At 25.3% G+C, this 12,266-nt stretch overlaps 3 protein-coding genes across 3 annotated transcripts; 1 reads left to right on the forward strand and 2 right to left on the reverse strand.

The window, feature by feature from the left end:
• Positions 1 to 682: 682 nt before the first annotated feature.
• Positions 683 to 2,956, reverse strand: LOC128960887 (beta-glucuronidase-like). The gene is made up of 5 exons (XM_054307045.1): positions 2,724 to 2,956; positions 1,809 to 2,642; positions 1,167 to 1,745; positions 946 to 1,084; positions 683 to 860 (listed from the first exon to the last, which is right to left on the reverse strand). Exons 1-5 carry the CDS (start codon positions 2,916 to 2,918, stop codon positions 709 to 711), a joined length of 1,899 nt encoding a protein of 632 aa, XP_054163020.1. The 5' UTR covers positions 2,919 to 2,956; the 3' UTR covers positions 683 to 708.
• Positions 2,957 to 3,680: 724 nt separating this feature from the next.
• LOC128960884 (beta-glucuronidase-like) lies at positions 3,681 to 5,792 on the reverse strand. The gene is given in 5 exon segments (XM_054307042.1): positions 3,681 to 3,826; positions 3,917 to 4,289; positions 4,291 to 4,641; positions 4,706 to 5,539; positions 5,600 to 5,792. Coding segments are annotated over 5 exon segments (1,884 nt in total). The 5' UTR covers positions 5,780 to 5,792.
• A 1,470-nt stretch (positions 5,793 to 7,262) lies between these two features.
• On the forward strand, positions 7,263 to 9,045 carry LOC128961955 (thioredoxin, mitochondrial-like). Its single transcript, XM_054308295.1, has 6 exons — positions 7,263 to 7,384; positions 7,450 to 7,668; positions 7,759 to 7,846; positions 7,924 to 8,243; positions 8,691 to 8,814; positions 8,888 to 9,045. Exons 4-6 carry the CDS (start codon positions 8,056 to 8,058, stop codon positions 9,002 to 9,004), a joined length of 429 nt encoding a protein of 142 aa, XP_054164270.1. The 5' UTR covers positions 7,263 to 7,384; positions 7,450 to 7,668; positions 7,759 to 7,846; positions 7,924 to 8,055; the 3' UTR covers positions 9,005 to 9,045.
• The last annotated feature ends 3,221 nt before the right edge of the window (positions 9,046 to 12,266 follow it).

Below are 12,266 nucleotides of genomic sequence, written 5' to 3' on the forward strand. Positions count from 1 at the left end.
ATAAATAAATAACTATATATATATATTAAATGTACAAATAATAATAATATTATTATTATTACTATTAAAGTGATCAACGTTTGTGATTTGTTTAACGAAAGGCCTAATAACTAGTATTATACTCTATGTGTTATAGTTTATATACTATATGTTATATACGGTATATATATATTTAAAAATTATAATTTACAAATATGTTACACATATGTAATGTCAAAATATACTCAATCAATTGTTAATTATTAGTTGTTAATTATTATATTGTTCATAAAAACTTATAATCATAAGCTTATATCTGTCAAAATGATTTATCATACCATAACCAGTATATCATTAATTATTATTATTAAATATTTAATTTTATTTTAAAAACAAATTTTTATAAAGAGTTATAAAACAGATAATAGTTTTTATTATATATAATTTATATACAGTATATCTAATATATTTAAATCAACAAAATTGTATATAAATTTTTCGATGAATATGTTATATTTTATAAGTTATAACGTATTGTAAATTTTTTTTTTTTGAATTTACAATTTGAATTTATTCTTTGAAAAAAACATAACTGAATTAAAAATTACAAACCATTTATTTTCTGTATTCAAACAGAATCCATACAATTTGTAAAATAAAATATATTGTTAATATTCTCAAATCTTTTGAAAACTTATTTTATTTATTTTATAAATAATTTAATTAACATTAGAATATAGGACAGTATGAGAAACCGGAATGTTGTTCCGTTTTAATAGGCGCTAAATTCCAGTACCGACACCGCAATATTCTGGCCGCAGCTTTAGGTTGTCTCTCACGAGTGAATATGCCTTTCCTATTGCCGATCACTCGACTGATTTCTATGATATATATATATATATTAAAAACGATAAATTATTAGCAATTTATTTGTGTTAAACAAAAGTCAGTTTTCTATATACAAACCCTGACGAGTCATAAAGTCTGCAAAGTTCCAGATGTGTTCACCGATGAAGAATCCTTCGGCTATTAAATTGTCAAAAGCCTTGTGATAATCGGATATGAATTCTGCCTCATAGTCTTCGGTGAACACATAAGACGGATCCTAATTTGTGATAATAATTTAAAATTTATTTCTTAATATACTATATATAAAAAAAGTATAAAAAAATTATCGAAATGAATACCTGATGTAAACCGGCCAAAGTGTCGGCGCCGTACTCTGAGATCATAATCGGTTTTTTGTGTGTATTAAACCAATTCTTCAAATTATTAGTCARAGTTCCGACAATAACTTGTGGGTAACCGGTGTCAGAATACCAGCCATAATATCGATTAATCATTAATACATCCAAAGATGGGGACATATTGTCATTATTATAGTCGGCATTTATGGCAGCAGTCAATGGTCTGGTTTTGTCAAGACTTCTTGCATGAGCCGCCACTTTCTTAAAATAATCGCCAGAAGCTTTWTGAGATGACTGAGGCTCGTTAGCAATGGACCACATGACCACTGATGGTCTATTTTTATCTCTTTGAATCATTTCACTAATAGTAACCAAATGTTGTTTCAATAAAACATCATTGAATGAATCTAATCCGACAGCAGGACACTCATCAATGACAACAATTCCCTGTTCATCTGCCATATCCATCAATTCCTCAGAGTATGGATAATGAGAAGTACGGAAAGAGTTGGCACCAATCCATTTGATTAAATTGAAATCTTTGGCTAAAATAGGATAATCTAAACCTTTGCCTCTAATCTATAATATGATGATAATTAATATTAACAAAAGTATAGTCTCTTTTTACAATACAATACATACATTTGCGTCTTCATGTTTACCAAATCCTCGGAAATAAAATGGTTTGTCATTAATGAGGAATTGTTTGTCAGTATTCTTGATTGTTCTGATGCCTACTTTCTGATAGTAGACATCGACAGTCTTTCCGCTCTCCTGTAACATCACTTTTAATAAGTATTGATAACCAGGATTAGGATCTGTAGTATAGGGCCACCAAAATGTTGCGTTGGATACTATGATGGATCCCTTCAATCCCTGACTATTGGCTACTTTATTACCACTTTTGTCAAACACTTCAATAGCACAGTCAGAATCAGTGTTGGCCTCACTATACGTGATCTCATAGTTAATTAAACCAGTTTTTGAATCCTTAATATCTGTGGTAACTGTGATATCGTTGATGTGATTCATAGGTAAAGCATAGAGAAAGACATGTCTATGAATTCCGGCGTAATTGAAAAAATCAAAGTTAGTTGAAGTCTCATAAAAGCCTTTTGGGAATCTAGTCGTGTCGTTCTTATAACTAACTGATCCCTGAGGTATAGTTTCTTTGGATAGTTTATTATTGAGAGCCACTGTAACCAAATTGCTTTCTCCATATTTTAATTTCTTTGTCACATATGTTTCAAACGGCAAGTGTCCGCCCGTATGATTCAAAACACTTTCACCATTCAAATAGACATTTGTCTGGTAGTGAGCACTTCCGAAACGAAGTGTTACCGATTTGCCCCTCCAATCGTTGGGCGCAAAGAAGCTCAAGTCATACCAAACCCAACCGGCATAGTCTCGTATGTAACGACTTTGAGTGATATCATTAAAACTTGACGGAACTGGCATTGGGATGACATCTCCTAACTATTATAATTGCAAACAAAAAAGATTTAATTGTCATTTGTTTGAATCAAATGAATACTCAAATAATAATAATATATTTACCGAATCCAATGGTTTATTATACCATTTGTCAGTAAAGCCGATATTCTGGTCGCCGTCGGCCGGAATTACTTTAAAATTCCAGAAGCCGTCCAACAGTTTTACTTCACGTGTTTCCGATTCTCTAGGATATAGTCTTAGATTTTCAGTCGACACTTGAGTGCCGAGGATTGCTAATAGTATTATCTTTAAATACATTGTGCGCTTCTATACTAAAGGCAACTAATTTTTCAAAAATAATAAAAATATTTATTAATTAGTTATGTATTTATACTAAATATAAATCAAAATAACATTTCATACTTATCTATGCTATATTTTTATCATTTGTCAAAGTTTAATACTGTAAGTGTTTAATGAGATTACAATTTTAAGTGAAGGGGATATGTTTTTATGCATTTACTTTATTAGTTCACTATATTATTGGCTAATTTTATTATAAATTTATTTATAGATAATTTAGTACATATTCATCCAACTGTACCCTTATTTATCTAAACTACTGTATATTTATAGCTATAAAAAATCATTTTAGATATATAAACTGTATAATACAGGTAATAAATGAAATAATACTATTAAATAATAATTTAATTGCCCATATTTTAAAACTATATACTGTATATCTAAAATTAATAAATATATATTCCTTAAATTATTTAGAATCGATAGTTTAATTAATTAGAAATATAYAATTTATATAATATGAATCTATTTAGTTTTTAACTCAATATATATTGCTATAGCAATCAAAACTCTAATTTAATAAATTTAATTTAATTTACTATACGTATATGTTTTATATTTTAATAATATTTTTAATTTATAAAAATTATGATTATTTTTTGTTATTTTTATTTGTATTTTGAAGTTATTATTATTAATTTTAATTAATTGTATTGTAAGTAACTGAAAATATAAGTAAATAATTTATTTATTTATATCAAAATATAATATTAATTAAATACAATAAGAGAAGCCRTCTTCCTGTCCTTTTTTGGTGTCAGCCAATTGCCAATACCTGCATCTCATAACTCTTGCCGATGCTTTAGGCTGTCTTTCCCGAGTGAATATGCCTTTCTTGTTGCCGACAGCCCGACCCGTGTCTTATTAAATGTTATTAAATTTACCAAAAAATCGAAAAAATATTTCACTAAATAATTGCATTAAATTCAACAAATTTTCTCAAACAATACCTTCATTTGTCATAAAGTCCGCAAAATTCCAGACAAGTTCGCCGACAAAGAAACCGTTAGCTCTGAGCGCATCAAATGCTTTGAAAGCCTCTTTGAATAGTTCCGACTGATAATCTTCTGACCAGACATATGGTGGGTCCTGATGTAGACCGGGAACAGTGTCGCCGCCATATTCTGAGATCATCACTGGTTTCTTATATGTCTCAAACCAATGATTAAAATCTAAAATCAATTGTTTTTCTATAGCTTGTGGATAACCTGTGTCCTGATACCACCCCCAGTATCTGTTAACCATAATGACATCCAAAGCCGGAGCCATATGATCGCCGCTATAACCATGACTTATAGCCCCAGTTATAGGAAGTCTGAAACCAGGATTCTCTATCTCTGATAAAGTCTCTTATTTTCTTGAAATAATCAGCTGATTTAGGATCACCAGAATTTGGTTCGTTAGCAATGGACCACATGACCACTGATGGCCTGTTTTTATCTCTTAAAATCATTTCAATAATAGTTTGCGAATGTCTCTCAAATAAGGTGTCATTGAATGTATCTAATCCGACAGCAGGACACTCATCAATGACAACAATTCCCTGTTCATCTGCCATATCCATCAATTCCTCAGAGTATGGATAATGAGAAGTACGGAAAGAGTTGGCACCAATCCATTTGATTAAATTAAAATCTTTAGCCAAAATAGGATAATCTAAACCTTTGCCTCTAATCTATAAAAATAATGATAATTAATATTAACAAAAGTTTAGTCTATTTTTACAATACATTACATACATTTGCGTCTTCATGTTTACCAAATCCCCGGAAATAAAATGGTTTGTCATTAATGAGGAATTGCTTGTCTGTGACCTTAACTGTTCTGATGCCTACTTTCTGATAGTAGACATCAATAGTTTTAGCATTTAGTTGTAAAGACAATTTCAATGTGTACTGATAGCCTGGATTGTCATTTGTAGTGTATGGCCACCAAAATGTTGCCTTCGGTATTGTTATGACACCCTTAACCCCTTTACTTGTCGTTACTTTGTTTCCCTTTTTGCCAAATACTTCAACAATATAATCAATATTAGCCTTACTATCACTTATTGAGATCTCATAGTTAATGACACCAGTTGTTGGATCTTTAATCTCAGTACTGGTCCAGACATCAGTTATATGTACTTTAGGTAATGCATATAAAAATACATGTCTATCAATACCGGCGTAATTAAAAAAATCAAATTGAGTTGTAGTCCTATACAGGCCTTTAGGATATTTTTTCGGATCATTATAATAGTAAACCCCTCCCTGAGGGACAGTTATTTTTGATAATATATTATTGACAGCAACTGTAATAAAATTATTTTCGCCATATTTCAAATGTTTTGTTACATAGGTTTCAAACGGCAAGTGTCCGCCCGTATGGTTGACAACATTAAGACCGTTGACATAAACATAGGCCAAGTAGTGAGCGCTACCAAAGCGGAGTATAACTTGTTTATCTGTCCACGAGTTGGATACATAAAAACTTTTGTCATACCAGACCCAACCCGCATAGTCACGTATAAACCTGTCTTGTGTTATATCATTATAACTGGACGGCACCGGCATATCAATTACATTTCCCGTCTAATTTCAAAATATATTGTTTGTTAAACTATAGATTTTTTATTAATATTTTTATTATACCTCTTGTAATGGTTTTGAATACCATTTGTCAATAAATCCGATTTCTTGGTTTTGATCCAATCCTATGACCCGAAAGTTCCAAATGCCGTCCAAAAGTCGGATGTCTCTGGTTTCGGACTCTTTTGGATAAAGTGCTTCATTTGTTATCATTAATGTGAAAATTAATGTAATTAATAACATTTGTTTTATTGCATACATTTTGTAAATAGTTTTATATAATAATAAAATTTTTGACTTATAAACAAATTGAATGATAAGTTTTATTTTATTTAAGCTATAATTTTATTATCTGTCAATAATTTATTTTTTTAAATGATTTAAATTTGACATTTAGTTTTTATTTAACAAATACAAAAAAATTTATAATAACATATTTTATATTATGTAATTTTTTAAATATGATAATTAAGTCAATTAGCACTAGAAGTTTATTTTTTGATAATACTGTAGTAATATTTGTTTAATTATTATCAAATAATTTTTAAATATCTGTATATTTTTAGTAAAAACACTTACATTTTTTCATAATTACTAAATTTATAAAAATTTAATATAACATTATAACCAAAACAAATTGTGATAAACAATTACAATGAGTTCATTAAATCAGTTGAGATAACAGAAACTTTTTAGACTTTCTAAGAACTTTTGATCCGATGATGTGCTCATAATTAATGACAATAATTATCTTATTTTGTTTTAAAGTGTTTAGAAATTATAAAAGTATTTATTATATAAGTACTAAATAAGTGAAATATAAAATTATAAATTTTATCATATTGTTGTTATTTTCAAATCAATTATAAACACTTAAAATACAATAATCCCATTAATTTTCCATATATAACCTAATTTTCACAAATTTTGCAAAAATAAAAATTGATAGTAAAAACTAATAAAATTAAAAAATGGTAATAAAAATATTATTATAACTAATTAACTTTTTAAAAAATTAACAATATTTGACAAATCCAATTACAGAATATATTTATACTATAATTTTAATCACTTTATTGTAATTATTAATTTTTAACTCAGATAAAAGCAATAATAAAAATTAATAGATATGTTATTAAGTAAGATAATTGTTATATTTCATAACTAAAATAACTTTTTCAAAGTTTTGTTATTTTTTCTTGTATTWTTAGCTAATTTTATATTAATTAATTTTTTAATATAATATATTAAATTAATTATCATTTAGTAGTTTTTACATTTTAAAATACAGTACATTAAACTTTTACACTAACAAATTAAATTATATTGTTTGAATAAATAATGGTTGATTTTAATATGTATTAAATTACCATAAAATGATTTAAAATGTGCCCATGGTCATAATTATATAAATAAATGCCTATAATAACAATTACAACAAATTATTGTTTTATAAATTAATTGACAAATTGTCAAAATATAATAATGAAATTTATACAGATATAAAATATTTTAAAATTGATAACAAATTAATTTAATTATATTTAATAATTATTACTTTACCGGTAATACAAAGTTAAAAAATCAATAAAAAAATTGAATAATTTATTGAAATTATTAAGTATTAGTCGACAAATCATTTGAATATTAATATTAAAAATTTAAAGAAAATATAGTGAAAAGTATATTAAAATATATATAAAAATACGTTATTATTGTTAAAATTGAATATTAATATAAAAACACTGTTTGTATTGATTTTGACAGACAGTGACTATCACTGAAACATCGGTTGACCGCCGATGGACACGACCGCAGACGACAAAGACTTGGACTCATTGAAGACCGGTATGTATTGACTCTATGTGTCGGACAAACCAACAGTCAATGTGTTTGTTATGTCATCTCTTTAGCCGTTTTACAAGCGCTTGAAAGTGACGGTTGTTTGCGTGAAATTGGCGCCCAATTGACAGCTCATGTGATGAGAGTTTGCGACCAAACATATGATAATAACAAACCATATAAACCAAAGACAACCAACACTTCCACTCAAGACATTATTGTCCAACAATTGATTGCAGACTATTTGATTGCTAACGGATTAAAGTCAACATTAAGTGTATTTAATACCGGTTTGTATTTACTGTTTGATTACAACAACTGTTATTAAAATCATATTWATATTGTTATTGTTTTTATCGTTTGAATTATCAAATTACCAGAGATTGGTCACCAAAACGATATCACTGTTGATAGAGATTCACTCCAGAAGAAGTTATCGGTAAAGACATCACAAAAAGATAAACAAATGTATACTAAATATGAATATAATTTGTGCTAATTATCAGTAAATAATTTTAAATGTTTTTTTAAAAAATAATTTGTAGACCACTATTGACATCAATTGTTAAACAACTTCAGCGCAAATAAAGTCATTAGTTTTTTGTCGTAATTAATAATTGATAACAATTTCAATTGATTTATACTGTAATTACTATTTGAATATTTTGGTCATAAAAATGTTAAACAAGATATTATTGAACACTTCCCGACTTTTTCGGCTCAAATCAATCACAAGTACTATAACTGTGCGAAACATTTGTCTAACAAATTCATTGAAAGATATCTTCAAAATTCAAGACGAGAATGACTTTAAAGAGAAAGTAGTGAACAATAAAAATCCAGTTATTGTTGAGTTTTATGCGACGTATGTCTTAAACTTATTTTATTTGAATTTACAAATAATATTATATATAAAATCGGTCGCAAAATAGGCGGAACTAGTTTTATGGGAATTACTTTTGTTTGAACTAGATTTCAATAAAATTATATTTGCAATGATTTTGGTAACGATTACAATAAGTCTTATAGTTTTTGAGATATTGAACATACCTGAGCTTACCATACCTGATGTATCAGTGCTTATGTAGATTCTAAATAGTTATACCATTGTAAACGTTACCAAAAATTATAGTTACAAATAAAATTATATTATAAAATTCTAATCCAGAGAGAAGTTATTCTAATAAAACTATTTCCGCCTATTTTGCGACAGATTTTATATAAATTAATATATTTATAATATTAATACTACAGTTTATATTAGTTGATATTTAACTAATTTATGTCTTTATTTGTATTATTTAATGGACAGGTGGTGTGGTCCGTGTAAATTACTCAAACCTAGATTGGAGACAATTGTCGGCGGAAAGGGAGGTAAACTAGATCTGGCATTAGTAGATGTCGACGAACACGAGAGTCTGGCCATGCAATACAAAGTATTGATATTTTTTTAAATGATATAAATATTGTTGAGTTATAATGTATTTGATTTGAATACTGTTGTGTTAGGTCGGCTCTGTACCCACTGTTGTGGCCATAAATGGCGGAAAACTTGTCGACCAATTTATTGGCCTCAAAGATGAAGACCAATTGAATGCATTTGTCGGCAAATTATTAAAAGAATGAATTTATATTGAATTTGATTTGTAGTTAATTATCGTAACAAAAGCCTCAATTAGTTTTTATAGACTATAAATTCATTTATAAAAATGAATTTTATTAACCAAAATATTTTCTTATAATTCTTCACTCAATAACATAATTATGAGTAATATTTGTATAAATTTTTAAATAGTATTAAAGAATAAAAAATTAATGAAATTTTAGTTAATATGATATTCAAAGATTTATATAATAAAATAGTGATATATTCTTATGAATTTCATATAAACACTATTAAAAAACTCGTTATCATTAAAGTTAAATTTGAATAAATATATTTTTAAATAACGATTATACGATATTAATAAAGTTTGGGAAAAATCGTCGCAAATATAACTGCAGGTAATCTATGAAATATTGGAAAAATAACAAATGTTAGCAAATATACTGAATAAGTACTAAGAATAATAATAATTTTTTTTAAATATTTACCGTAGATATATAAATATTCAATATATTTCAATTAGAAATTTTTAAAAAATTTGAATACTAATTTTTTTATAACTATTTTAATTTTTATCATATTTACCGTTATCCTTATACTTAATTAATCTACAATTTGTGACAATTAGATATCTTTAACCATTCAAAAGATATTTGAATTTAATTTGTGCACATTTAAAAAAATAATTTTAATAACTTCAATAATACTGAATATAAATTTATTTATTTATTATATCTAAAATTTCTTATGAATTGCTTATAAATTATAAAATCCATGAAATATCGATTTCTAGGAAAAAAGTCATTAATTCTAAACTTTTATTAAACTAATGTTTTATGATTATAATATTTATGTTACTGTAATTGAATATTGCATATAATAGCCTAAGTTAACAACATTATTTTTTTATTAATTTTTTTTTGAAAATGGTTTTGCGTTACAGTAGAAATAAGTATAAAAAATATTTATCTAAATTACAAATTTTTATATTTGATTTATACATTTTCATATTACCATATTGTTTTTATATAGTGTGAGGATAACATTTTAGACTACAGAAAAAGCTAAAAGTTTATTAAAACTTAAATAAATAAATTACTGTACTGTAAAATTTATATACAGTATATTGTAAATTATATATTTTATAAATATATATATACTGTATATACTATATATAATATATATATATATATATATATATATAGTATATACAGTATATATATATTAAAATACTTAAATTACATTTAAACTGATTTAAAGTAATAAGAGATATATAATTGCATTTTTGTACTTACATTATTGTAATATTATGTATAATACAATATAATGGGTTAACTATTTGATTATAATGTAGTCTCAAATATTATATACTTGAAGTGTATGTCTGGGGAATAACTTGTTTCTATTACATTATATACAACATATTATTTGCATTTATGTACAATTAGTTTTGTGAATTAAAGATACAAATAGATTGGATAATCATTGGGTTCGCAAAATTGTCATTATATAAGTAAAATAGGATTGAATTAGCTTTTAGCTAATTATTCAAAAACTCATACTTTTAATCATAAATTATTAGATATATCTTGAATTTGTCTACTAGTTTTAAATTAGTTGAAAATAATTTAAAACTATAATTACAGGTATTATTTTTTAAAAGTCTATTATTAAGTGTGTCAGATCAGGTATAACCCGTTGAATTGTCCGGCATTTAGGGCTAAATTTTGCCAAATTTGTCAAATAAATAAAAAATACAATCTTTTTTGTTATATATTTTTAGAAAATAATAAGTTATAACAATTATTGTCAAACATTTAGTTTATACATTTATTTTTCATATTATAATGCAAAATATTAGTCTGAATAAAAAATATAAGTATCGTATTATATATATGTAAATAATTATTGATAAATTGTTAATATATTTCTTAATTTTTATGTTATAATTAGTATTTAAAAAAAATAATTTTATGCTATATTGGTTAGACTGAAGCACTTAAAGTCAATGCCTGTTTTTTGAAGTCTAGTGTGAAATTATACTGTAGATTACAATACATAATATAAATAGTTTATAATTTGTATTACAGTATATTTGTAATTATATAAATATTTACATAATTATGATACAAAATTCACAAAACTTTCAAATCTACTATTAAAATAAATTTAATATTTACGTTACATTGAATAAACATTAAGTTATTGTTATTTTTATAAAACCGGTAATCAAATAAAAATAGTTGACAACTATGTCATCAAATCAAGTAATTCAAACATTGCATTTACAGTAAAATTTTAGACCAGACTTCTATTAAATATAATTATAATATAATTAAATTCAATTATTGTTTGTTTTTGTTTAATTATCACATTTCTTAAATTCAATTATTTTTATATGCTCCTTTTAATTATATTAACTAATCAATGATTTTTAAAAGCTATTAGCATTGCATTAAAACAATTTTCCACAAATATATTATAAGAAATAAAATATTTCAATATTATTGATATTTATAAACAGCATTACTAGTTCAACAAATATTATTATAATCAAAATAACATAAAATATATAATATTTAACGATCTTTAATCATGACATATAAGCATAAATTATATGTTTGTTAATAAATTTAGATTTTATGTTATTTTTCAATATTGTCATCAATTGTTACTTTAATTAATTCAAAATATCTAATTTAAATATATAAATAATTCTTAAATACTTATTGTAAAATTTATTTTTAATTTTCCAATTATTTTCTAAAAACAATTATAATAATCTCTAAAATATAATACAATAATTTATATAAACTGTTTGTTTATGAAATACATACAGAAAAAACTCATAAAACTGTCAAAACATTATGAATGTATGAAATGAATGGTTGTGTGATATATTAGGGAAAGGGATGTTATCCTTTCATTAGAGCAAATCTAATGACTGAGAGTCACGTTTGTCAAGGATTTGGCTTATATTTGTTTAGTCGATAACAAGATATACAACAATTGCAGTGTAGATGTAATAGACGGCAAATAATGAATATATAGATGAAAGTGTTGGTCGCATACAAAAAATGCCAGTTTTTTTGCCATCAATGTTAAGATTTCTAACTCATTCTTGACATTATACAGTACTTTATATTATTATTATTATACCGGTATTATTATATATACTGTATATAAGTTATATAATATAACTTATATTTAAGTTTATTGCTAATTCAAACAATAGTTGCTTTATTTAATTAAATGGTTGACTTAATAAAATTGATTATTATA

The sequence above is a fragment of the Oppia nitens genome, unplaced genomic scaffold, assembly GCF_028296485.1.
Source record: "Oppia nitens isolate AA-2021 unplaced genomic scaffold, nextdenovo-longstitch-racon4-pilon3 scaffold5_pilon_pilon_pilon, whole genome shotgun sequence".
NCBI lineage: Eukaryota > Metazoa > Arthropoda > Arachnida > Sarcoptiformes > Oppiidae > Oppia > Oppia nitens.